The sequence below is a fragment of the Pundamilia nyererei genome, unplaced genomic scaffold, assembly GCF_000239375.1.
Source record: "Pundamilia nyererei isolate P.nyererei 1_Seehausen unplaced genomic scaffold, PunNye1.0 scaffold00073, whole genome shotgun sequence".
NCBI lineage: Eukaryota > Metazoa > Chordata > Actinopteri > Cichliformes > Cichlidae > Pundamilia > Pundamilia nyererei.
In genome coordinates, this window is record NW_005187474.1 from 2205318 (window position 1) to 2231458 (window position 26141).

Here is a 26141-nt window from a genome sequence, read left to right on the forward strand (position 1 = left end):
AACCAGCAGGTAAACATACATTTACTGGATGACGGGAGTTATTTCTCCTGGGAAATGATGAAGTCAAATGAGAGAGAAAAGAAAAGAGATATTGGATTTTAATCCATCAGGTCATCAGAATGTGTCGCAAATGAAATACAGCGTAACATCTGCTGGATGTGTGATCTTCTGTCATCTTGAAAGGAGGCTGGAAAGATGACACATGGGTGTTGTTTACAGCTTCAAATTAAAATCTCCCTAAAAGAGTAATGTAGCCATGGCCAGTTAATTTTCGCTTTTTCGTGTCAATTTTCTCTTGTCCACTAAAGGCAATCGCTACGCCAAGTTAGTCCTGCATGCCGAGGCGAATATGCAAAGATCTGCTCTTCCTTTATCTTTATCTAGTGCAGCTCATCAGACTGCCATCAGGCCCCACTTACCAGCCATTTTGCCTGTCTTTTTAAATATGCATTAACTACACATGATGCTCTTTCACCTTAGGTAATCCAGAAAATAGTTGCTCTAAATGCCTTCTTCATTGTGTTATGACACTATCAATTAACAGATGCATTTATTCAACAGGAAATGAAAAAGGACACCATGAATATTGGAATGTGAATAGCTCCAAGAATACCAATTAAGAGCTGGTGGCATTGGCTTGTCATGTGCGAGAGACTGGGCCTTGCAATTATCTGTGTGATGAATACGCGTTATTGCAGTATCCTCTTGAACCACACAGCATGCGGAGGTCACCAGGAGTTCAGAGAGCTCTGGTCTATGTGGTAGTTGCCCTGAATTGCACTACTGCAACATAATAAGATGAATAAGGACTTTTATCAGAAGTTCAGTTGGGGTGATTTTTACCACTGCCTGCTTTTAATGTGGCTCCTGTTCATTTAGGCAAGTAGAAATATCAATATTAAACCCAAGAGGATAATGGCTTGTGGCTGCTGTGTGATACATACACATTAACCAGCCAGGCAATCAGCACCTGAAAACTGTGTCCTTTTTATCTTCAGTGCCAGCCCTGCGATGGTTGATATCTGTGTCGTTTATAAATCTCGGCTGCAGGTCACACAGGCAGATGTTATTAGACCGAGTGTCAATGCAGTTTATTTTCAAGACATATACACGCATATAATCCTATTTTCAAAAAGGTTAGAAGACAGTGTAAATATAAGCAGAATGCATGGATTTGCAAGTCATTTTAATACTTTGCTTTATTGATAACAGCATAAGAAAAACATTCTGTTTATATTTCAGCTGTTACTTGCCAATATTATACAGACTTCTACCACACAATTGTGTCAATGGCTTCCAGCTTTGCATTCAGAGACTTCTTTAGATTCCGTGATTTATTTAATGATATTATGCACCTTGCATAATTAAATAGCCGCATTAATTGTGCACACAAACAATATTCTTAAATTGTTGAACTGTTCGCCCACACTGTGTTTTACAGCACCCTGAACCCATCTCCATAGTTACTTCTGAAAGCCTCTCTGGGATCCTCTTTTTATACCCATTTATTGTTTAATTGGAGGAAAATGCGCAGACCTGATTTCATACAGTTAGATAATAAGTCAAAAGGCATCATGATGATTAGATAGTTTTTTAAATAAGTGTCTTGTCCCTGGATACTCTTCTCCCTGACTGTGAGTGTCCTGCTGGGGTGCTGATGCTGATGGCATCCCAGTATGCCTCTGTCTGTGCGTGCGCTGAACCTTTTGAGTGAGCAGTTGGCAGCGCCTGAGGGTGTCTGTGGTTAGGCTGCGAGCATTAGGAACCGATGTTTACTCTCCCCAGCGAGGTCCTATTTTGTCTTTTTGTGCTTATATCTAGGCCTTGTTTGTCGCATAAGCAAAATTTGATTTCAAGGACTTTGGAAAGTAATACGGCAAATAATTTTCTTTATAAAATAACAGCTTTTATACTGCTTTTTTAACCATAACACAGGATTGTATCCCTCTGTCTTTGTCTAATTTAAAATTTCCACAATGATCTCAAACAAGTAAGTGGGGCAGATAGCATGACAGGAAAAAAAATTTAAAAAAATCAAGTTAGGGGGCAAAGAATTTTTTTCTCAGCCCTTTAAGCTTATTATCCAACATGTCAAGCTACTTCTTTAAGTCCATGTATCAAACCGGTAAAGTACAGTTGATGAGAGCTCTAACAAGGATGAAAATGACCCCAAAACCTAAAACTTGAGCTATAAAACCAAAGCTGAATTAGATGAAACATACTGAAATTCTGAAGGTAACTGCTGAGTTAGAAAATGATTCTCTGTGAGCCTGTAACTCTGACGAACACATTTCTAATAAAAGCATTTCTGATTTATTGTTAATGGAAACTTATTGATTGCAGCTGCTTTAGTGTATTCATCATGGAGTGAGATTGTGTGATTTTCTCAGGGAAGTAAAAGGAAACGAGCTGATGGTCTACAAGGATAATATAGGATAAGGATAAAATGAACAGAGCACATTGTATTCACACTCAGAGGAGAATATCGTTAGCTTCATAGCATAAGTGCCTAAGTCATTTTTTGGTCAAATTGAGATTTTTGCCTAACTTTACTCCCCTACCACTGCTGCATCATCCTGTCCGTCTGCCTATGTCATCACAAAAAAATGACTTAGGCACTTATGCTATGAAGCTAACGATATGTGCTAATTGGTTGAAGTAGAGATGGCGCTTTGCTGATTCTGTGGTGGCCGTGTTTTGGTAGCACTCAGTCCTCCTCATAAGTTCACTTCTGGCAAGTGTTCTTCACAAAGAAAGTGCAACTAATTTTACCTTAATCAGACCTCCAGCTATGCTTGTTTCAAAGTATCTATAAAATAACTCAAGGTCCAAGAAACAATTATTCCACTTCAACATAAGAAGCATTCTGAGCACAGTTGTGGTCTCAGAAGGATATTTCCAAAGAAAGCTCGCTCATTACAGACTTTATTGCATTTGCGTCTTTGAATTTTGGAGGACGAGTGCATTCAAAACAATTCTGTGAAGATTTTTTTGTTAACTTAATTTTTATGTTGGTTTGTTTGCACTAGTAAACATGTTTAAAATAAGTTCCTGTATAACCTTGACATATTTAGAAGTAACAAATAATGATAATAGGTAAATGGAAGCAAGTTGCACACAACTCAATATGAAAGGAAAATGGCATTCAGCATTTAAATTTCCCGTGAGATCTGTTTTGTTTTTTTTATCATTATTTTGACTCTAAATAAAGTATAATGAAATACAATAGAGATTTTACCATGACATCTGTATCTCTCTATTGCTCTTACTAAATTCATTAATTAAGACTAAAACGCTAATGTGTTAATCAGTCTCTCAGTACTTTTTTAACACCCCCATCTAATGCTTCCTGCTGAAGATGTAAATCTTTTAAAAGGAGCCACATTTTAAATGTAGGTTAATTCTTCTTAAAGGCTAACAGATTTCCTGAAACAGCTGTGCTCTGTCACTCAAGCAGCAATAAATCTTGCATTTGCTGAGCGCTAACATGAGTTGTGGACAGATTTGATGCTCGATTGGCCTAAATATTGACTAAAATATTGATTTACTATTGACTTAAAGTAATCTGCAGCGGTCATGTTCATTGCATTTAACTACCCTGAAAACACCAGTTCAGTGACGCTGGTCTTTCGTGTGTGAGAGGAAAAAACAGCTCAGTGAAAAAGGTTTCGGTAGGCTTTGTTGGCAGAAATAAAATAATGTACGGCAATATTTTCTTTTAAATTAGTATTGGTAGTTGTGTTATGTTTTATAATGAAACAATTGAAGATTCTTAACATCAAGTATTGTTTTTGACGACTACCTCTTAGCCACAGTGTTTCTGGTTAGCCGGAATTTGTTTGTTTATACCAGATTTCTCAGCAGAGTCAGTCGGCAGGAATGGTTATGTGACTTTGTGAATGCTTCCTCAATGTGTTGCTGCCATGGAGAAAATAATGTCTCCTGTAGAACAGCCAAGAATTACAGCTGTCATGGATGATGAGCTCAAAAAGAGAGAAATTGATTGTATCGCTTTAAGAGCCTGACAGTGTGAGTGTGTGACAGATAGGCACAGGACACACAAATGTGAGTTTTACATGATGAGGACTCGCTTCACTTTGGGTTAATGTTATCTCTTGAAAACTTTCCAACAACTCAACAGGATAAGTGCAACATGTTTCATCTCCTAAAAAGTGTTTTCCTCAAACTCTCTTAGAAAGAAGGTAGCTTTACCAACATGCTCGTGTCCTTGCAAAATAATAATGATGACAAAATGTGTTGGTTACTTTTCGGTTGTTACAGGCTAGAAATGTTGTTATTTCACCTTTCATATATAGATAGGCCTATTTTTCTGCTGGTTCTTCAAAATCCCTGCAAGATTAAACAAAGTTAGGACATTTACACTGTAAATGTCCAAAAGGCTTTTGATCAATGCCATCATCAGACACTTTGTTAGGTCCACCTGTTTAACTGCTCATAAACGCAAGCATCTAATCAGCCAATCACATGACATGACATGTTTAAGCATGTTGATATTGTCAAGACAACCTGCTGAAGTTGAAATCAAGCATCATAATGACGAAGTGACTTTGACTTTAGGTGACTTTGAATGTGTCATGGTTTTTAGTGGCAGACAGACTGGTCTGAGTATTTCACATCTACTGGGATGGCTAATAACAGGCTGATAGGAAGGCAACAGTAACTCGCATAACCATTAAGACCACCACACTGGATGTGGTCTTCTGCTGCAGAAGCTGTTGTGCTGCGTCTGCACTTTAGGGATGTGATAGAACAGGAAATTTTTATAAAGGATGTTCAACCAACAAATCTAAAGCAACTTTGTGATGCTGTCGCGTCTATATGGACCAAAACTTATGAGGAATGTTTCCAGCACCTTATTGAATCCATGCTATAAGAAATTGAGGTGCACAGGAAAGGGAACTCCAACCCATTACTACCAAGGTGTATGTAATAATGTTTCCCTAAGTGTATTTTATGTTCAAAATCCCTTGGCCAAAGATAATTAGAAGTCAGCTTACAAAACACTGTGGAAACACAAATATATTGGGTATGTATTTAGTGTATGAAAAGATGACATGTTTGAAATATTTTGTAATGAAAAGAATCCCAGAGGTACTGTACTGAACGTTGCTGTGTAACTAACATTTTATCATGGGAAATATATCCAGCCGGTGCCATGCAGCTCTTTACACAAACGTCCTTTTAGTGCAAAGTAAATGTTCATATCAGACATGAGGAGCAAATAAAAACTGTGTGAAAACTACACTGCATACAGTTACTCTACCGTCAACTTAAATGCAATTATTGTCTGAGGTTAAGATTCAAGACAGAAAACACTGTGAAATCTGTACAGCAGCATAGATTTTTTTTTAAATTATTATTTCTTTCATGCACATTTATGCATGCGTGTGTGCTCCAGATTATCATTAATTATCATTTTTTGCTTGTTTCAGATATTTTTCTGTGAGTAATACTTCAAATAAAACGTTCGCTTTTTCTTTCTTTAGTGTTCTCCTAAACACTGTATGTTCAGTGAGTTCTTATTTCCTGTTGCAGTGTCACAGAGCAGCAACAAAACGCTCAAGTTTTTGTCCGTTATCGGTCCACTGTGTGCCGTGGACAAAGATAATACACAAGTTTATCACTCTCAGCTCTTACTACACACAGTTTGTTTAAATCACAGCATCTCTGACACGAATGGTAAATATAAACCTCGGTGTTACTGCTGATCAGATTGGCTGTTTGTCAGTGTAACGGGCCCGGGGTTGATGTGACATTTATTCACTTATCATTTGAAATATGGGTTTGCATTCGATTTGTCCATAAACTGTGTCATTCTGGGCCTCCCGCTTTATCAGTGCAGCATGGGTCTAAATGCAAACACAGTCTTTGTGCAGTGTAGCTCCTCTCGTATGAGGTGCACTCTCCACACTCCTTTTCTGTGTTTTTATTAAACATTGGAAATTTCTTTCTGGTTAAGGAGTTGGTAAGTTTGCAAAAATGCAGCGATGTCAAGAATAGCTAATTCATGAGACATCACAGCAGTGCGTTCGGTTTTATTAGAGGACAATGTTCCACAAAAATTCTAAGGCTAAAGAGTTTTGCAGTATAAAATAAGACTTGAATAGATATGCTGGCATATTTCAAAAGTGAGAAGTTTGAATGTGAACACACTTCCAAAAGTGTTACTGAAAAGCACAGTTTTCTGCAGAGTGCAATGTGTTCTAGGTTGGACCATACAAATATTGTCTGATCCCTTGAGAAAAGTTCCTTCATGCTTTATACTGCCTTTCTATATGGATTTATTTCAAGTCTCATCTTTGTATGCATTTCTATGGCAGTATGTTTCAAAAGGCTCTGTGATGGAGACTTAACAAACATCACCCTTCTCCACCGGCAAGGAAAAGTTTGCAAGGTTGCCTGGAAGAGGTCAGAAAAATATCGAACAGCCTCCCGCTCGCTCAGAAGTCTGAGAATGTCAGGTCAAAGCCGTGTGTAAATTCCACTTCATCACTTGGCGTATAATGGAATTCAAGTTACAGATTAATTGAGTGAGGGAACAGACGCTTTCAGATAATTTTCCCACCCACCAACAAACAGAGCATGTGTAGTATACGTCTGTCCAACTGGCTCTTTACATTCTGGAAAGCAAATGGTCTTTTAATCTATAAATGCTTTCATCCAGAGAGCTGAGGACTTCAGCCTTACTGTAGAAGTGTATTTGCATACAAACAAGCACTTAAAAACAAGCCCTCTGTAAATAACTTACTGAAATCTGAGAAATACATGTGGCTGCACATCTTATTGTTCTAGCTGACAGGAATATCATAAGCTAACCGGTCAATTATTCATCATTTTATCTGGTACTCATTAGATTAAAAATGTATGTCTTCTTTAATTATTTATCCAGCGTGTGTGCTGCAACGGTAAGGATTCGATTGGCTGGAGATATGGCGTTATGCATTTGTGATTAACATATTCAAATTTATCTGCAAACATTACTACAATTTAGTAATCAGGGTGATTGCCTGTGGCAAATTAGAATAACCTTTTGTCACCCCACACATCAAGTTTGTGATTAGGCCAATTAAAACTCGAGTGTTGCTGCTCTATCTACACTTTACTTTTTTGGAGACAGAAATATCTGCAGCCTGTTTTTGCACAAGTCATTTAACCATTCAAGCTTAATGATGTATCTTCCCTCCATTTACATGGAGTTTGGTAGGTTAAGTCTTTTTTCCTTTACTGCTTTTGAGGATCAAAATTGATCGATAATGAAGGTAAACTTAGGTCGGGCAGAATTTCGCGCGCAACTGATCCTTCTGTTAATTGTAAGCCGCGTTCAGTGATGGAGAATCGCTGCTTACCAACAGACGGCAGCTAATTGTTTTGTGGTCTGTGTTTTATGAGAAAAGAGAAAGTTAAATATTAAATGTATTCTCGGCTAAGCCGCAAAACCCATGTTTGGAAAAAAGGTTAAAATATATTTTGGCAGTAAATGAAGCAATTGTAATATTATTATATTTAATAGTATATTTGCTATGTGGTAAATCATACATTCTTTCAAAGAAAAATATGTTTAATATATGCATCAAATAGCTGTAGGCCAATATTTATCATTTGTGCAGATATGATTGACATGTAGAAGTACATTTAATAATGAATATTTCAATAATTATTTAAAAAAAATTTTTTTTATAAGTCCAGCTCAAAAAAATAGTAGTTAACAGTTCTACAAGTATATGCATAGCCACCTGTGGTGTGGCCCCTGGCTCCGCCCCTATTGCTCAACTGTCCAATTATCCTTTTTCTGTCCTCACTTTTCCTGTGCAGAGGTCTGGATTGTTGAATCGGTGTCTTTCCCTGCGAAAACATCACGACAAACATGTCCACATATAGTCTCACTTACGTGTAATTTAGTCTCAGATTTTCTGTGGGAGAAATCTGGCGCTTCTGGAGGAAAACCCACACAATTTGTCTGCCACCAACATTTAAACACTGACACTAAGTGACGATGCAAGGGACAAATTAGCAGGATTCAAAGCATTGAATCAAAACAGCTGCAGCAGGAGGTGCAGTAGCATTTAATATTTCATTCTTCCTCTTGCAGGTTGTCAAAGCCTATAAAAAATAACACCGCCTGTTCTGTTCACTACATGACATTTTTCCATCTTTCAGTATTGCTTTAAAACCATTTTTCACAGTTGTCAGTGACACTGGACAGCTGTGCATCACGATACCTTAAACTAGCTTGGAATCAAGCAGCCTGCTAATAACCATCAGTTCAAGCATGATCCCTTTGTGTTTCCATATAGTCATATCAAACAGTTCTCAACTTTGATGACAGAACGTAAATATTTCATTTCTAGAAGCCATTTTCTCAAGGAGCAAAATATATTCTGCAGCACTGCTCAAAACACATTATTAATTTATAGATTTGAAACCCCACCAATGCTTCCTCTGTCTGATTTTATACCTTTCAGAGTTGTGCACATCTTCGAGCATCCTATAAAGTCCCTGTCTGGATATCACTTTGCATGCTAGGTCACCCTCTGCTTCTTGCCAAGAGAGAAAGTACACAATTTAATGGTGGAAATTAGACAGAAAAATCTGGTTTTAGGTTTTTTGACATGCCAAAAAATTCTGTTTTGTTTTGTTTTTGGTTAGCGTACATGTGATGTTGTATGCTAATGATGCTGGCTTCCTGCAGCTACTTCTATGATTCACACATCCAAACCTTTGGGATTTATATTTTTCTCCACCACTGTCACTAAGTGTATAGCCGACATCTCATGGATTGCATGCTCTTTTGAAATGATGCATTTCAGTGTGCGTAGTTTCAGCTTCACTCCACTTCTTATATGTTGTACGTGCTTGTCTGTACATTTAGTGATGCTGAGGACTGGTTCTGCGAGTGCCCCCCATTATACACCGGACGGCTGTGCCAGCTCACCTCCTGTGAGCGCAACCCCTGCAGTCACGGAGCCACATGCATCCCGAAGTCACCATTAGAGGCCGTTTGTCTGTGTCCCTATGGAAGACAGGGTCTGCTGTGTGACCAAAGTAAGTGATTCACAGAGCAGCTACACACGGAACAATGCAGGGCAGATGTAGCAGCTTCATTAAGAGAGTGATCTGCAGACATGTAGTGAATTAGAGCCTTGAGCATTTGGTAGAATCAGCGTCTGTTGTTAAATAAAACGATTAATGAAATCAAATTTTGCTGAAAAAGCAAAAAAATCTTCCTCCATCCATGGAGTCAGATAATCAGGACAAAAGTTGTGGCTACTTGTTTGAATATTTTAGCCTATTTCAAGTTTATAAGATCTTATTTCCCAACAGCTGTCGTTTCAGCACTGTCTCACATATATATTTTTTTCTTATGTCAGGCTGCTCCTCTGCATTAGTAGTGTTTTAAATGTAAGGGTTATTAGCAGTTTACTACAATAACTTTTGTGTTTGGTACTATTTGCAAATGTTGCTGACACTTAATTGAGAACTATCATGCAAATTTCTAACTTCCTATTTTTATTCTCAGACTATACTAGAGTAGCTTTGTATGATTCAGCGATCAAAACAATCCTTATAGCGACACAAATATATACAAATGTTTACTTAAATCTTTTAACAAGAGGTGCTGAAGGTTCTGCAGTGTCTTTTAAATTGACAAGGCAGGTTTATTAACTTCTCGTTAGTGATCATGATTGACTACAGGTCAGATTTGTTTGAGAGCACTCACTCAAATACTCAAAATAATGTGAAAATTCAAGAACTTACTGAAGATCTAAGGAGAATTGTAGATTTACAAAAGCTGGGAAGGTCTCTTGGAGCCATTTCTGGAATGCAAATTCAAATATCATCACTTCAAACAATTGTACAAGTTATTCAGATGTGTTGATGCTTTGCCAATGTTTGGAAGAAGAGCCAGATTGTCACCTTAAAATGAGAGAAATTTGATTAGGATGTTCAGGAACAACTCAGGAATCAACTGGAAACTCCTGGAACACCAGTGTCACTGTCCACAGTGAACTAAGTTTTACATCACCATTGACTCAAAGCAAGAAAGAAGCTGCTGCTCCAAAATCGAAAAGCCACATGCTTTCTGGAGACAGGTTTTATGATCTGATGAGACAAAGATTGTTTGGAGAAGTAAAGGTGATGCATTCAAACCTAAGAATACTGTACCGGCTGTCAAGCATGGTTGTGGTAGCATCATGCGCCGGGGCTATTTTGCTGCCTATGGTTCTGGGACATTGCACAAATTCTTCAACTTCACCTCAGATCAACAAATAGACAGTTGACAAAGTTGGATGTTCCAACAGAACAATGATCACAAACACACATCAAAACTGTTTTTTTGAATAGATAAATCAGGCTAACATTAACCTCACACAAGTGAAAATTTCTGGACAACCCTTAAAAAGCCAGGTCTGTGCCAGGAAACCAAACTATTTAAATGAACTCCACCAATTCTGCCAAGAAGAGTGGTTAAATATCCAGGCAGTCTTGTGCCAGAAGCTATCAAATGTTTCTGGTCAAGATGCAGCTTGCTGAGGAACATTGAACCACATATTAGTGGTGTTGTATGTATATATTTAAGTTTAATCTTGTATGTTTTAGAGAAAATCCTACATAAATTCAAACTTGTGCACCCAATTCTTTCTTTTTTACATTCATTAAAGATGTAAACTCTACCCACAATCCTAAATTGATTGGTGGCGGTCGCTGTTATGTTGGAGGTGTTTAAATCCACAAAGGTTACTTAGTGTAGGTCACGTAGCATTGTGCCATATCAATAACTAAGTTATTCTTTACTACAGATGTGCAACACAAACTACAAATTATATTCAGTTATCACTGGCTACCAAGTTGTGATTCACGAGTCTTTAGCCAATGAGCATGCAGTGACATACCACTAAATCCTTAATTTTGAAATATAGCATGATGGATTTACAAATAATACTTAACATATCCCAAAATGAATGACTAAACCTATAAACTGAGTAAACTGCATCCTTGTCTTTCACTGTCCATGACAGCTAACGTGGTTTAAAAATGTTTTTGATTTCAGTCAAATGTTTTAGAAAAATGAGATACCTAGAAAAGATTAAATAGATTTTTTTTTTATTTCATACAATTATCTTTCTATTCTATGATGGTTTCTGTATTATTTTATGTGACTGTTTTCCAAAAAGTAATGCCATAAAGAAGAGGGCTTCACAGGTCATGGTTCTCAGAAACAAAAGGTTTTGCTTGACTAAACTGGCTGTGGTGGCAGCAGGGTGCTTGGCATATAAGTCGCTCAGCCATGCCACAGCCCCTGTCAGAATCTCAGCACCCACATGCCAAACACAGAAATTTAACCTTCCAGTTTCACACTAAGTATATGGCTGACATTTGAATTTTAATCCTGATAACATCAGACAAGATCAGAGACAAACTGATCACTCCTAAGGTCTCCTGCCTTCCAGGACTACTTGCTACTTTGGAGCTTGTTTCCTAACGTGGTGCCCTTAGCAAAATACCAGCCGTGATAGCACGGCAGCAGGGCCGTCTTTTATTTATTTTTGTCCTTCTATTGTGTCTATTAGGACAGATGAAACAGTAACAATATGGTTTGTATTTGTTTTCTTAATGTCATATTTTCAGTTCTTTGGTTCAGTTCCCATCAGGTGGTCTGAACAACCAGAAAATGGAGGAAAGGCAAGACCAGGAAGCAAAGCTGAAATGCCTCCAGAATCAAGTTCATGAAACATTCATGCATATTGAAGATGCCTTCACTCAGAAATATTAATGTTGTACCTTTGTACACAAGTTGGAATACCTCCTGTTAAAGATTCATGATTGGAATTGATAGAAATAAAACATGGAAAATGATGTACCGCATTTTCAGTATATGATACTGTCAGTATAGCACATGTTCTTACAGATACAGATTTATATATTTTACTCCACACTTAGCTATAGTGTGTGTCTTACACTAGTCTTGTCTGGTAATTATACAGCTAAATGCTGTTTCATCTTTATAATTTTATGTGTCAAATTGGTGAAATGACATATTTTGTTATGTTTGAACTGTGCCAAAAAAGGGGGGAAAAATGATTTCATGACATTTTAGTGTTACTTGCGTCTTCTTGACTCTTTCTGGAAGTTCACTTCTAGTTCACGGACACTTCCTGGGGTTTTTTTTGCACACGCAGCTCTGACTACAGATGTTCAGGGCATGTGCAGGTCATGGACCTTTCAGATTTAGTCCATGTTTCTTATTTCAGTTTGGATTATCAGCCTTTTGGGGGATCATTATCCTGTTGTCAGGTTTTTGGGGGTTTTTTTAAGTTGTTGTTTTTTTCTCTTTTTTTTGCTTTCATGCAATACTTGAAATGATTTTTTTCTATCCATTTAAAATTTGGGTGCCACACAACCCTAAAGCAGTGCATTTCCAGTGCGACGTCTTATCAAATTGGGTTCAGTTTTTTTCAACCATACAATACTATTGGTATTATATGGTTTTAGGAGCCAGGTTTTAACTTTAGCTTTTGACAGTTTCCAGCAAACCTTAGTTGAATACTTTTTGGGATGGTGACACAGGTAAGGTTGTTCCATGCATACCCTGTTTATCAACACACTGCACGCCATCAGCTAACCCATCCCATGGATCTGCTTTGTCTTTCAGCATAGCAAATTGCACAGCTTTATCAGAAAGTTTTCTTGCTCTTCCAGATCTTGTCTTGACTTCCACATCTTCCATCCTCTGCCACTTCTTAATGACATTTCATAGAGTAGAAATTGCAAGCTTGAAGCGCCGTGATATCTTTTTATAGCCTTTCCCTCCTTTGTAGGCATCAATTAGCTTCATTTTCAGATCTCAGTACTTGCTTAGAGGAGCTCATGGTTTTTGAGTGCTACCATCAGCTCTAGCAGTCATCAGCTGACAATTATAAATTCTTCACCTGCCATGCAAGTCTTAATGAATCAAATAAGGCCAAATAAATTCAAAAAGTTCTAAGACTTTACATGTTGCAGAGTTCAACAACTTTGTTTAACCTTCACGAGTTATTTTAATGTCTTTTTTGCATTTGCATATAATCAATCTTAAAGAGCTTCACTCTTTGAACAATGTGCAACATTATTGTCGATTAGCAATTTAGTTTAGCAGTGGTGTAAGTTTTTCTAAGCCTTTCATTCTATAGAAACTGAGAAGGTGTTGTTTGCCCAGCATTTATTTATCAATATTTTTTTTTTCCAGCTGAGCCGCATACTGTATACATGCAGTTTTATGTCTGAATTCATTTCACGATCCAGAGCTGCACGTCACTCTGTTTTTCCTCTGCAGCTCCTGTGCACAGTATTACACAAACACACAGCAAAGTTGAAATGCTATGTAATATTATTCGACAGGATGTGGTGTTATAATCCACAGATGGATGCACTTCGTGAAGGCAGTCCATAAGCTTCTTTGTTAATAATATGTTCCATAACCACCAGTTCCACTCAACACTAGGTACAAGAGTTAGCTAAAGGAAACTATAAATGGGAACTGTATGCCAATATACTATTAATGTAGTAGTAACTGCTTAGTGAAATTAATGAGTAACAGGAAAACATAAGATAAGATGTACAGTAATGTGCAAAGGTCTCTAACAACCAGCTCTTATTTCTTTATATTTTGCTATGAAAATGGGAAGTTATGTCCACTGTTCTTCTAACACAACCTGAGCTCTCTTAGAGAAGCTTTCTTGTCATTTTTTAAGTAGTCTTCAGGAATAATCCCCCAGGCTTCGTGAAGACCAATCAGAGCTCTTCTCTGGGTGTTGGATGCCTTTTTGTTTCATCTAATTTAAGGTGATTGCACCCTGCTTTAATAATGCTGAGATCTAGGCTCTGGACCTTCATAACATATCAAATATGTGGCGTTCTTTAAATTAGCTCTGTTTTATGTCTCTTGGATGACACAAAATTAACAACATATGCAAAATAAAAGAAACTTTGGTGCATTAGATCTATACAGTAAGGAACTTTTAGTCTCGAAAGATAAGATGCTCAGTAATTAAAAAGGAGCTGTTTAATTAAAGATATACAACATCATGAAATATTCACCACTTACACAAAGAACAATTTTCATAAGCAATGGCACAAATGTTAAGTCAGTCAAAGTATGGAAATACATTTTCATGATAAATTTTGGTCAAATTATGTATTTACAGGGATAAACTATTTCACATAGAAACACAGCAGTTCATTTAAAACATATATATTTTAAGGGTGCCGATGTGGAAAGAAAAAGAGAGTTTAGTTGTTATTATAGGGGGAAAAGCATCATGTTTAATATCAAATCAACAACAGCACAGTTTAAAAATAGGTGTTGGCTCTATAACATGGTGGCCACTACACTACAAGAAGCAATAGACAAACACAACCAGCTCTAGCAGACTGGAGATGATAACAGAAGCATTTGCGGGTTTATTAATAATTTAGCAGCCAAACAGAGCTGAGGGCAGTCGCGGAGGGGTGCTCTGAAGCCCTCTAAGCCATCTCCTGGGGCTGAAGAAGAATATGCAAGGTGTTTGAGTGAAGAAGAGCAGTTTTGTGTTTGAATCCACACTGCAACAACAACCACGTAGCGGCATGTAGTTTTCAATAAGCATGGGCAAATTCACATTGAGTCCCCTGTGTAAAATCAAGTGGATGGGTATGCTGAAATGGAGTACAAGCAGGATCATTACTGAATCAACGATGCGTTCAGAATAAGTAAACTTTAGACTGTTATTGAATATCGTTGGGGTTATTGCAATACCCTTGTGAACAAAGGGTACGATGCTAAGCTTGCTTGGCAGAATCCTTCCTGAACAGCTACTAATGAAAACAGAATAGGATGAGAAAAGGTGGTAGTATTTGAAAACAGGTCATCATGCTTGAGCAACGGATGAGGAAACGTTTCACCAACTCCTGGTCTGTATTGTGTGGCAATAGTGCCATCTTTTGGTAGGCTCTGAGGTGAATGATGAATCAGACTTCTTACTTTGAACAAAATGAACACACATGCACCGCAGAGCCTGCAGCAGCTAATCCATAAGCATGTACAGTACAAATGTGAGCTTTCGAGCGTGTTCTGAATGTGTTTGATTTGCAGCCGTCAATATCACTCGTCCCAGATTCAGTGGAAGTGATGAGTTTGGTTACACCTCCTTCGTGGCTTATTCCTCCATCCCGAGCCTCAGTTTCTTCTACGAATTCAAGCTGAAGTTTACGCTTGCAGACAGTTCCTCTGCCGTCAAAGACAACCTCATGCTGTTTGCTGGACGTAAAGGACAAGGTGAGCACAATCCTGACACTTGGATAGCAATTTACATTATCTATGAGCGCCAATGAAAAAACAATTTGAGAAGTTTGCTTTGTTGGTTTTAGTTTCCAAACTGATTCGAGGATTTTGAAAGAAACACTAGTGCAATTTAGTGTCACCTGCTGTGTATGATAATGGCTGTCTAATAGAGTTCCACAAGTCTTTGAGATCCTCCGTTCCCTAAGGATTTTTCTTTCTTATGAGATTTTCAGGAATTAATGAGTTCAACACTTTGTTGATTTCTAAACGCTTGTTGTTTTTTACTTTCAAAAGAAGCATTCCTCGGCTAAAATCAACACGTGAACCGAGCTTCTTAAAATAATTAAACAGCTAATTAAATTAGATGGACTATTAGGTATAAATGTGCACTGTTTTGGGGTCAGCAGCGTCTCCTTTCTGTGGAGCCAGATTTGGAAGCTATGCCTTTGTTCTCAGCATATTTCATTAAAGTAATAATAAAAAAATAATGATGGTAATGAAATAGAAACACTAGATCATGGGTCTTGTGCACTTGTTTCTTTTAAGAGCCATCAAGGTGGAGGCACAAAAAATAAGAGTAATATGAATGATGAAAGACTCAAACAACTGAAGAGCATTCTTGAAATGTTACAAATTCAAAGGTGCAATATATTTTTGAGGCCAAGCAGTAAAACTGCGTAGCCATCAAACACCATCATCTTCTCCTGCCCTTCTTACTTCTTCTTCCAGAACCTTCGGCAGCAGGTTTCATGTCTGCAGCTTGAGCACTTCGTTTGTCACCAGGCAGTTAGAAGTAAATTTATATGCATACGTCTCCAAACATTTCCCCACTTGTCAAAAACTTGCTGCCATTTTGAGGAAGAACAAATCAACTGTGTCAATGAAGAATAGGGGTACTGCAATCATTAAAAATGTGTTTGCCTGTGTCCCTAAATTCTCTGAGAGATCATACCAAAGTTGAAGTCAACCTAAGCTGCGTTGATTAATTGACTTGGCATATGAAATTTTAACAAAATGTTAAACGAGAGTATTTGAAAAGCCAGGCCATCCTTTTTCATATCTTATGGATACACATCTGCATCTGTAACCACCAACAAATGGCCGTCTAGATCATTTTATATAAGGAGTAGTATTAAATAAGTTTGCTTTTTTTTTTGTAGAACTGCTTCCCTGAGCCATTAAACAGAATGAAAGATGAAAGCAATATTGGATATAACAAATGTATCATCCTTTGTCAGTCCGCTATCTGATTAACAGCTTCTTTCACACAGCCATTAACGTCCATTAAAAATCTCAAAATCCAAGTTTTAACAAGCCCGGTTTATATTTTCAAACTTACTACTAAATATCATTAAACAAGATCTGGTTGGCTTGATTAAACTCATCTGTCTTTTATATCATTTCCAACATCAAAGTTTAAATTTTCCTGAAAATATAACGTTTGCAATGATCCCTATTACTGCACCGCTGGGCCTGTTGTTCATTATAGTCAACACTGGAGAAACTACTCCAGCTCTGCCGGACTTCATATTGAAAATACTCTTTTTAAAAATCATTCGACATATTTTATTCATAGATAAATCAGTTAAGACCCACAGCTACTTTAAATTTCTCACCATAAATATCATCCTCGCTGCCTGGTGGAAAGCAGAAACGACACACTTGACCTCAGACTATCTCCGTCTTCTCGTGCAACTATCTGTCATAACCTTACGTTTAAAATCAATGACGAATTTCGCTGCATTGAGAGACGTAAAAAAGCCCGGAGCACCTTTTTATTTGCAGTTCTCTCATGAACCGAGACCCTCTTAGAAAAACATTTAACTTACCCTATAAATCTAATCGCCAGGACAAACAGTGGAATGAGACCACTAAAAAAAATTATGTTCAAGACTTCCACAACTTCATCCTTTTATGTTTACTGAAACTGTGTTCATTTTGACTGCAAGAATTACTTTCCAGACATCTGACTTGAATATAGATCAATCAGAGATAGACTGGCTAACTTTCTGCAACATCCTCCTTATCATACAACTCAAACGTTCAGCTAATCCATTATAGGTCTCACACAGACAACAGATCATCACTCACAAGTTGTACTGAAAGAGCTTCACAGACAACAAAGCCTTTACACATCGTCCCACCTCAATAGAAAACTACTTTATGACTCCACAGCAGCTGGACTCTTTTGTTTGGAGGTCATGGAATAGCTGTTCTTCAGTTCTCGCTCTATTAAGATAAAATTATCCATTTAGGAAAACCATTGTGTTTAGTCAAAGTATGTAAATGTATTAATGAAAGTGGAGCACTTTATTTTGCCTGTGTATTTTGAGTGTACTGTGTTGGAGGGTAACTTTCTTCATATTTTGTAGGCAATGATGGGGACGACTTCCTTGTTTTGGGATTAAAAAGCGGAAGACTTGTACACAGATTCAACCTCGGATCGGGGATAGCAACCATCGTTAGTGATCGACTGAACCATCAGATCAACATCCACACCGTCACGTTTGGAAGGTCTAAGAAAACAGGATGGCTGAAGGTGATTTGAAGATGACTGTGTCCCTTTTGGTAACTGTACATGTCTAGTGTGCTTACTGTATAGAGACATTCAAATTAAATCATGTAACCATTTCAATAAAATAGAGCGTCCCAGCCTAGAGGTACATGATCATTTAGGATCATTTAGTCCCAAGGTAAGTTTGAGGAGCTCACAAGATATTTAAAGAATCAAAACAACACCAAGATACACAAAGTTCTAAATATTTTTCTTTTGAAATACTGATTGCTTCATTCAGTCTTTTGGTCCTTCCAATTAAGAAATTAGAAAAATAAATCGCTTAATGGGACTCTGCTAAAGTCAATTCTATTTCATTCATTTTTAATTTTGTAGATCAGACTTATCTTTATCTGCCGTTTGTACACATTAGGTTTCTCGAACATCTGAATAGATAATGCAAAGAGTATTAAAAGTGGATGCAAAGATTAACTGAGGGATTGAATGTATAATAGACTTACTGGAAGAAGGGATTTACAGTAACTGTGATAAACCACTCAGTGAGCCCTGTTTTTACTGTGCACGTATTCACATAAAAACGTAAGTTTTTATCTTGCCTTGTTTTCATAGTGAGGGCTGATAAACATCAGGGTTTTTTTGTACCGACAGATAATTTTAGTCCAATGATCAGGGTAAGAGTGATTTTTATATATATTTTTGCACCTATCTGAATGCTGTGGGAAAATCCGCATGCTGCAGGATAGATACTATCGAGACGGCGAGGGCTGAGATCCCTGGCGACTTGCCTCAAAGGAGGCGGTTTCAGGGATGTATAGTAGCTGCTCCCTAATAAGTAGACATACGCTGAATCAGTCAGTTATGAATCCCAGGTCACAGATTTTTATTGCAGAGTTAGCAGATTATTATAGAAAGTGTGCTCCCTCACTGACAGTGAGCCGTCTTGAATATTGACATTTCTACTACGTGTGTTTCAGGTTGACGGCCAACGTAACAGGACAGGATTGTCTCCAGGACCTCTGGTGGGCCTCAATGTTTTCAACCAGCTCTTTGTAGGTGGATATAATGAGTACACCCCTGAACTACTGCCACTTGGCTCCAGGTTCCGTCATGGCTTTCAGGGTAAGACTGCTACGGCTTTATTAGAACGCAGCGTTGCTATCTGGAATAAGAGCACTGTGGCTTGGAGTTTCTCCCAGGATCTCTGTCTTTTTGTAAGCAGAGGGGAAGGTGTGTAATGAAAAGGGAGTTACAGGCTCAGACTGTGTATGAGGCCGGAACAAAGCTTTGAGGTTGATTGTATCTGCGCCCTGTAATTGCTTTGCACCCAATACAGTGTGTTGTGTGTAAATCCATTCCTCTGCTGATAAGTCACTTGAACAAGGGTGCTATCCAAATAATCTTTGTCATCATCAACATCATTTATGCTTTCTCTCAGGTGACCTCATGTAGGAATGCTTTTTGCAGAGCATTCATATTGCCTGCTAATGTGCAGAGCTGTGACGCAAAATTGCCATGACCATAACGATGACAACAGCTATGAATATCATCACGACCATATTCAGCAGTCTCTGCACTACAGCAGTGAACCTTGTTATTATAAAATGTCATGGCAGATCCATTTGGGGTGAACAAAAGCTTTTTATTTTTAAGGACTTGAGCGATTTTTTGTGTTTGCCTATTCATCATCATCTGATTCATTTTTCTACTCGGCAAATAAGCCTTCAAAAATCAAATCAGCTGCGATAAAGCATCAGTTTGCCCATGCGGTATTAGGCTATCACAGTTCCCTGTAATGGTAAGCACTACCGGAGACAGGCAACACTGGTGGAACCATAACCTTTCTACTCAGGATGTAATGAGAACTCATGAGAGCCTAATCAGATCTGTGTGACCTTCATCGAGCCCTAATCATGATGGCTGGCAGTGAACACACTGATAATGCACTTCACTCCCAGTTATCAAAAGATCCACACTCCCCTGTGGAAAGAAGGAAGAAGAGGCTGTGTGGGTAAAAAAAAAAAAAAAAATCAGTCATTTTAAGCTGTTGATCAAATATACAGAAATGGGGATGTTTATCGAGCCTGGCGTTTGAAAACTCTGATTTCATACCGCTTTGATGCTGAAATGTTTTTTATTAGATTTCCTAAAAGATTTTGAGCTTAATTACCTTTCATTCTTGGACTTGCAAAGATCAGGGACATTAGAAAATGTTGTTTTAAAATCATTTTCCGGTTTTGTAAATCAAATGTTTCCCGAAAAAAGAACTTTGCCGCACACACGGGAAGGCTCGCTCGACTTCAGACCTCAGCTTTCGAGGTTCTTTTACAAGAAGCGATGCGCGCACAGCTGAAACAAAAATAATTATCTCGCATAATCTTCCTTATGAATCTGCTTCGCTTTTTGATGGTCTGTGTTTGCGGCACCACAACCATCACTCGAGTCTGCCAAGCAGACAGCATCATGCCATGAATATTCATGAATGAGCATGACATTTCCCCTGCATCCTGTTTATGCCAGTGACTAATGCAGCAGAGAGAAGGGAGTCTGCATGTGTAGATGACTACGAGGGCTGTGTTCAGGCCTTATATTTATAGAAGGCCTTGTGCTTTGCAGGTGCAGGCCAAAACAAATATTGTCTTGATAAAACTGAATTATGAAACCAATAAGCAAATACGACGAGAGAGAGAGAGGCGTGATGGCGTGATTTCATGGTGGGAAAACATTGGACTCGAGTCCTTCCAACTCGGGCATCTTGGATGCGAACTGGACAAACTGCAATCTGAGAGTTAACATCTAATAAAGTTTTGTGGGTTTAAGTGTATGTCTCCCAGCGTGAAACCTTCACATGATGAAATAAACACCCATCAAAGAAACTCATTTCAAACCGTGCACGCATTGTCAGACGTGTTTTCGTTTGTGTTGGGCAGATTTTAGTATGCATACCTTTTGATCTCCGTACAAAGACAGTAAAGCGTGTTGCGTTTCATCTTATAATTTCCTATTAGGGAAAGACCGGAGAAGGAAACTGAAGATGAAATGAAATGCACCTCTGACTTGTGCGCAGGTTATCTCACGATGCGTTTGTTCTTTTCAAAGGGTGCATTTTTGATGTGCACTTTCGCACAAGGAGAGACGGAAAGTTCCAAGCGCTGGGACAACCTGCGGGTCATCCAGCCTTTGGGCGCAGCGTGGGTCAGTGTGGCGTCACCCCTTGCGTTCACGTTAAGTGCAGGAACGGCGGGACGTGCGTGGATTCTGGCTCATCTGTGTAGTAAGTGCAAATTAAACTCTACGTGGGCTCATTTTCCAATTGTTTCTAATGAGTCTCCTCATGAATAACGCATGTAGGTGTTATTAATTAGCACAATACAGTAAACAACGCTGTGCTTTATGTATATTTCCATATGCATTGTGACTATGCTTTAGTAACAAACAGAAAACCGGTTTCGCTGTGTGAATGCTGCAGAAGGGGAAGACGGTGTTCACAAGCTTTAACACAGTGTTTGACTGTGCCCGTCTGCAGTTGCCAGTGCCCATTTGGATGGAAGGGAGCGCTCTGTTCCGAGACCGTGTCAGTGTGTGATGTCGAGCACAGCCCCCCTCCTTTGTGCGCCCACGGCTCCACCTGCATCCCTCTGCCGAATGGATATACCTGCCAGTGCCCCCTGGGAACAGCAGGAGTCTACTGTGAGAAAGGTTGCCTCACTGAAGCTGTGACCCTCACCTGCATCTGTTATATTTTTATTATTATTCATATTTTTAAATAAGGCCTTTGCTATTAAATTCTTTAACTGCTAAATTGTTTTTTTCTGTTCAGCTGTGACCATCAGTGATCCATTCTTCAGTGCTAACCTCTCCTCCTGGATGTCATTCCCACCTATGAGTATAAGACACAGGACTGATTTGCAAGTGCAGTTCCAGCCGTTATCACCTGATGGCATCCTCGTCTACATTGCGCAACATCTCAGTGCCAGAGCTGGTGAGGACAATTAATATTTAGGGAAGCTTTGCTTTTATTAACACTGTGTTAATTAATATGATTGCTGTAACATATTAGGCCATTTGCTCTTTTACCCCTCTATGCCCTGCCTCCACAGCACTCATTACACATACCAATTGCTATGTGTAGCTAGTAGTTCATGCCCAATAAAATTAGCATTCAAATTTAAATATGGTAAATATAATTTCAGTGTTAAGTATACTTATTACACATTCTTATTTGTTTTCCTTAAGCCTGACATTAAAAATGTAGAACACGGTGCTTTGGTCCTATTTCTTAAATTATAATGTCAAATCCTCTCGTTGTCGACTGTGTATATCAGTATTCTGCTGAGTGTCATATGATTGACAACAAAATTCAGGCCAACTTAGGTCAAAGTGAAACTTTTTATCTAAATATTGGAGTTATTAATCATGACATAAATGGCATTTTTAAATTCATCAATGAGTTTATTTATGGCAATCAATCCATGCTGCTCTGACAAGTTGGGAGAGAATAAAATAAATATGTCTTTAGTTCAACCACTTACAACCCACAGACATATTCACCTGTGAGAGGGCCTTGAAATATTGAGACACAAAGAGAATGCATCCTTTATTTTTTATATACAGTTAGGTCTATAGGTTTTTTCATCTAATTTCATCATTGTACAGCACCACAGGTGACTTTAAATCATTGACAATGTTATTGAAGTCTCTCTGCCTTCACTTTTGTCTGCAGTAACTGAAAAGCATGCTTTATTGGACTGAGATCAGGTGAAGAATATTCCATTTCTTTGGCTTCAGAAACTCTTTGGTTGCTTTTGCTGCGCGATTTGGCTCATTATCCATTTGTGAAGCAGATCAGTTTCCAGCATCTGACTGAATCTGAGCAGAGAGCGTAGCCTGGTGCACTCCAGAATTCATCCCGCTACTTCTATCAGCAGTCACGTCATTAATAAACACTAGTGATGCCCGCAGCCATACGTGCCCATGCCATCGTGTTTGACAGATAATGTGATGTGCTTCAGATCATGAGGTGCGCCTTTTCCTCTCCATGGTTTTCTGTTGCCTATCATGTTGGTACAAGTTAAGCTTGGTTTCATCTGCCCAAAGAATTTTTGGGGGGGCTGCGCAGGCTCTTGTAGATGTTTTCTGGCAAAGTCTTATCTGGCTTTCCAGTTCTGGCTTTCAGTGGTTTGCACTTTGTTCTAAATTCTCTTCCTTTTGATTCGTGAAGGCGTCTCTTGATTGCAGATCTTGATCATTTTAAGCCTGCTTTCTCAGGAGTGTTCTCGACTTGGTTCGATATTGTGAAGGTATTTTTCTCAACCATTCACTTTAGTGCATTTGCTCTTTTAGTAATATAGTAATAATACATCAAAATTTGATGAATTTGAGATTTGATTTGGCCACAAGCTTTTGCTGTTTCTCTGGTGGGTTTATTTCTCCTTCTCCTTCCATTAACATCTCTTGGGATCTTCTGTTCAGTTCCAAAGAAAAGCCACCAAATAAAGTTTCAAAATCTTGAATCGACTCCAGATCTTTTATGTATTTGTCACAGAACAATAATTTTGTCCAATTACTTTTCAAAATAAAACTGAAATTCTGAAAATAGAGGGCACCTTTGAATTAAAGCTGAACCTTTGTATTTCAATTTAGAATACACTGCGGTGTAGAGAAAAAAATACTACAAAAATAAAATTTTAAAAAGTCACTGGTCAAGAAATTGTGGGCCTAACTGCATCTGTGTCTAATGTTTAGTTTTTAAAAAATCAATAATAATGCCCTTAGTTAAAATATTAATACTAATCTTTACCACGGTAAAAGTAGAAGAAATTACTTTTTTCAAACAAGTTACTCATAAATTGTTTTTTCCACAGGAGACTTCTTCTGCCTCTCACTGGCATCTGGGTTTGTCCAGCTGCGATACAATCTTGGGGACGGCACCCACATCCTGCAGTCCTCTGAACAAGTGGACTTAAGCGGCAGGACCTGGCTCACGGTTAAGGCTGGCCGAACTGGTAACCGAGGCTTCCTCAGTCTGGATAACAAGGAAGTTAGAGAAAATGTGACTGAAGGCATGGCCACACTCGATGTTGCTACTGACGTCTTCGTCGGAGGCGTGTCGACTCTGAGCTTTGTCTCCACGGATGCAACTGAAGGGGATCCTGTGAGCTTCACTGGTGGCCTGCGAGAGTTAACACTCAATGATCGAGAGTTTGAGTTAACAGAGAGGGGAGCTTTAAGTGGGGCCAACATAGGTGACTGGGATGGGACAGCCTGCGGGTACAAGGTGTGCAAAAATGGAGGTCACTGCAGGGCAACAAGTAGTGACTCTTTCACTTGTGTATGTCCACCATTATGGACCGGTTCTGTGTGTAACCAGTCTGTGAGCTGTGTAAACAACGTCTGCAAACATGGTTCCTTATGCGTGGCATCTAGTGTCACCTCGTATCACTGCATTTGCCCCTTAGGGTGGACCGGGAGGTACTGTGTCAAGGAAATGTCCACAGGCACTCTGAAGTTTGTTGGAAACTCTTTTGTTAAATACTGGGACTCTAAATACAACACAAGAAACTTAAAATACACACAGGTTTCTTTCAGCTTTCTCACAGTCTCCAATGACAGTCTGATCATGTGGATGGGAAAGGCTGAACACGAAGATGATGACCACCTTGTAGTTGGACTTGAAGGGGGCTATCTTAAAATAACAGTCAATCTTGGAGAAAGACTTTCCTTCCCATTGGTTTTCAGAAATCTCACTCTCTGCTGTAACAAATGGCACAATGTCTCTATATCTCTAAATAGCACTGTTATTCAAGTGTTACTGAACAGCCAGGAGATCCTCTCTGAAAATGTAGATCCATTTGAGCGATATGTAGCCTTAAACTACGGGGGGCAGTTTTACTTTGGAGGGTTTGAACTGTACAGAAACATATCAGTTGTAACCTTGGGAATGTTTTCAAATGGCTTTGCGGGGAATCTTAGAAATGTCTGTTTGTTTGGAGATACCAAGCAAGGGCTGTTTCTTAAAAAAAGTGAAGGTTTTAATATCTTTGATGGAAACGAGTAAGTGAAACTGCAAGTTCTGGTCTTTACAACAGTAGGAAATGTACCATTTAAGGTAGTTGATATTGTTTTCTCTAGTATTTAGTCATGTGAAAATCCAAGTGCACTTTTACCGTCTTCATGTTCTTCATACAGACCAAGGTGGAGATTTTTGGCTGTAATGCACAGTAGCACATTTGCTGAAAACCAAACAGCATATCAACACAGATGACTCCAACCGTCAAGCACAGTGGTGGAGGGCTGACGACTGGGACTTGGACATCTAATCAGAGTCGTTCATGAACTCCTCTATACACTTAACTAAAGATTGTCCAAAATTGTGTCATGCAACAGGACAATGATCCCAAGTGCAGCAGCAAATCTACAACAGAATCAATCACCTCAACCTGACTGAAATGTTGTGGTGGAAACTTAAGAGCTGTGCAAAAACAAATACCCTCAAAACTCAAAGAGATGAAGGAATGCTGTAAAGGGTGGGCCATAATTCTTTCATACTGATGTGAGATACTGATAGTCATACAGAGTAGTTATTTAAAGTTACTTCAAGACTGCTGCTAACGGTGGTCCTCCAAGTACTGAATCGTGGAGTGCACTTAGTTTTTCACAGGACTGCATACAGGTTTTTTTTTTTAAAGCAATTGAATTGTACTACTTGTTTCTTCAACACTTTACATACCAGTTCTGAGTTGCACTTAAAACTCAGTTTGATGAAACATATACATTTAAACTGTTAAAGGACAAATTAAACTCTGATTCCTTGGCTGACTTTTCTGATTTACATCACTTTCCAAACAAAAGGTAAAACTTAACATGACACCCATCTACCCATCTTGTTAATCCATTTTCTTTTGCTTAAGAGCTAACAAAAAGAAACATCGATGCACTAACCCTGCAAACTGCATGTCTTTGGACTGTGGGAGGAAGCCGAAGTACCCAGAGAGAACCCACTCACACAATGGGAGAACATGCAAACTCTACATAGGGGTTCCCCGTCAAGATGATGGATTCAAACCAAGGACCTTCTTGCTGCAAGGTCACAATGCTAACATCTAGTTCCACCACATACAGACCACTTTGATTTTGAAGGGACCAGATGAGTGAATCTCTCCTTTCTGTCAGTGTAAAGATGTTTACCTACACATTAAACCCCTGAGATATCTTAATATAAAAAGTACAATTTCAACAGCACGTCTCACTTTTTCTATATGTTAACATGAAAATATGGAAACCATTCTGGTAGCTCAATGTTTTTGTTAA

At 38.6% G+C, this 26141-nt stretch overlaps 1 protein-coding gene across 1 annotated transcript; it reads left to right on the top strand.

Annotated features, from left to right (window-relative positions):
- The first annotated feature begins 8861 nt into the window (after positions 1-8861).
- Positions 8862-25055, top strand: LOC102198901 (protein eyes shut homolog). Its single transcript, XM_005737201.1, has 9 exons — positions 8862-9063; positions 15131-15313; positions 17692-17858; positions 18809-18953; positions 20931-21105; positions 21358-21530; positions 21652-21813; positions 23696-24108; positions 25020-25055. Exons 1-9 carry the CDS (start codon positions 8862-8864, stop codon positions 25053-25055), a joined length of 1656 nt encoding a protein of 551 aa, XP_005737258.1.
- The last annotated feature ends 1086 nt before the right edge of the window (positions 25056-26141 follow it).

Coding starts and splice junctions, on each gene's coding strand:
- LOC102198901 (XM_005737201.1), top strand. CDS start 8,862: ATGTTGTACGTGCTTGTCTGTACATTTAGTGATGCTGAGGACTGGTTC. Junction 18,954..20,930: donor GTTCCGTCATGGCTTTCAGG/GTAAGACTGCTA, acceptor TTCTTTTCAAAG/GGTGCATTTTTGATGTGCAC. Junction 21,814..23,695: donor ACATCTCAGTGCCAGAGCTG/GTGAGGACAATT, acceptor TTTTTTCCACAG/GAGACTTCTTCTGCCTCTCA.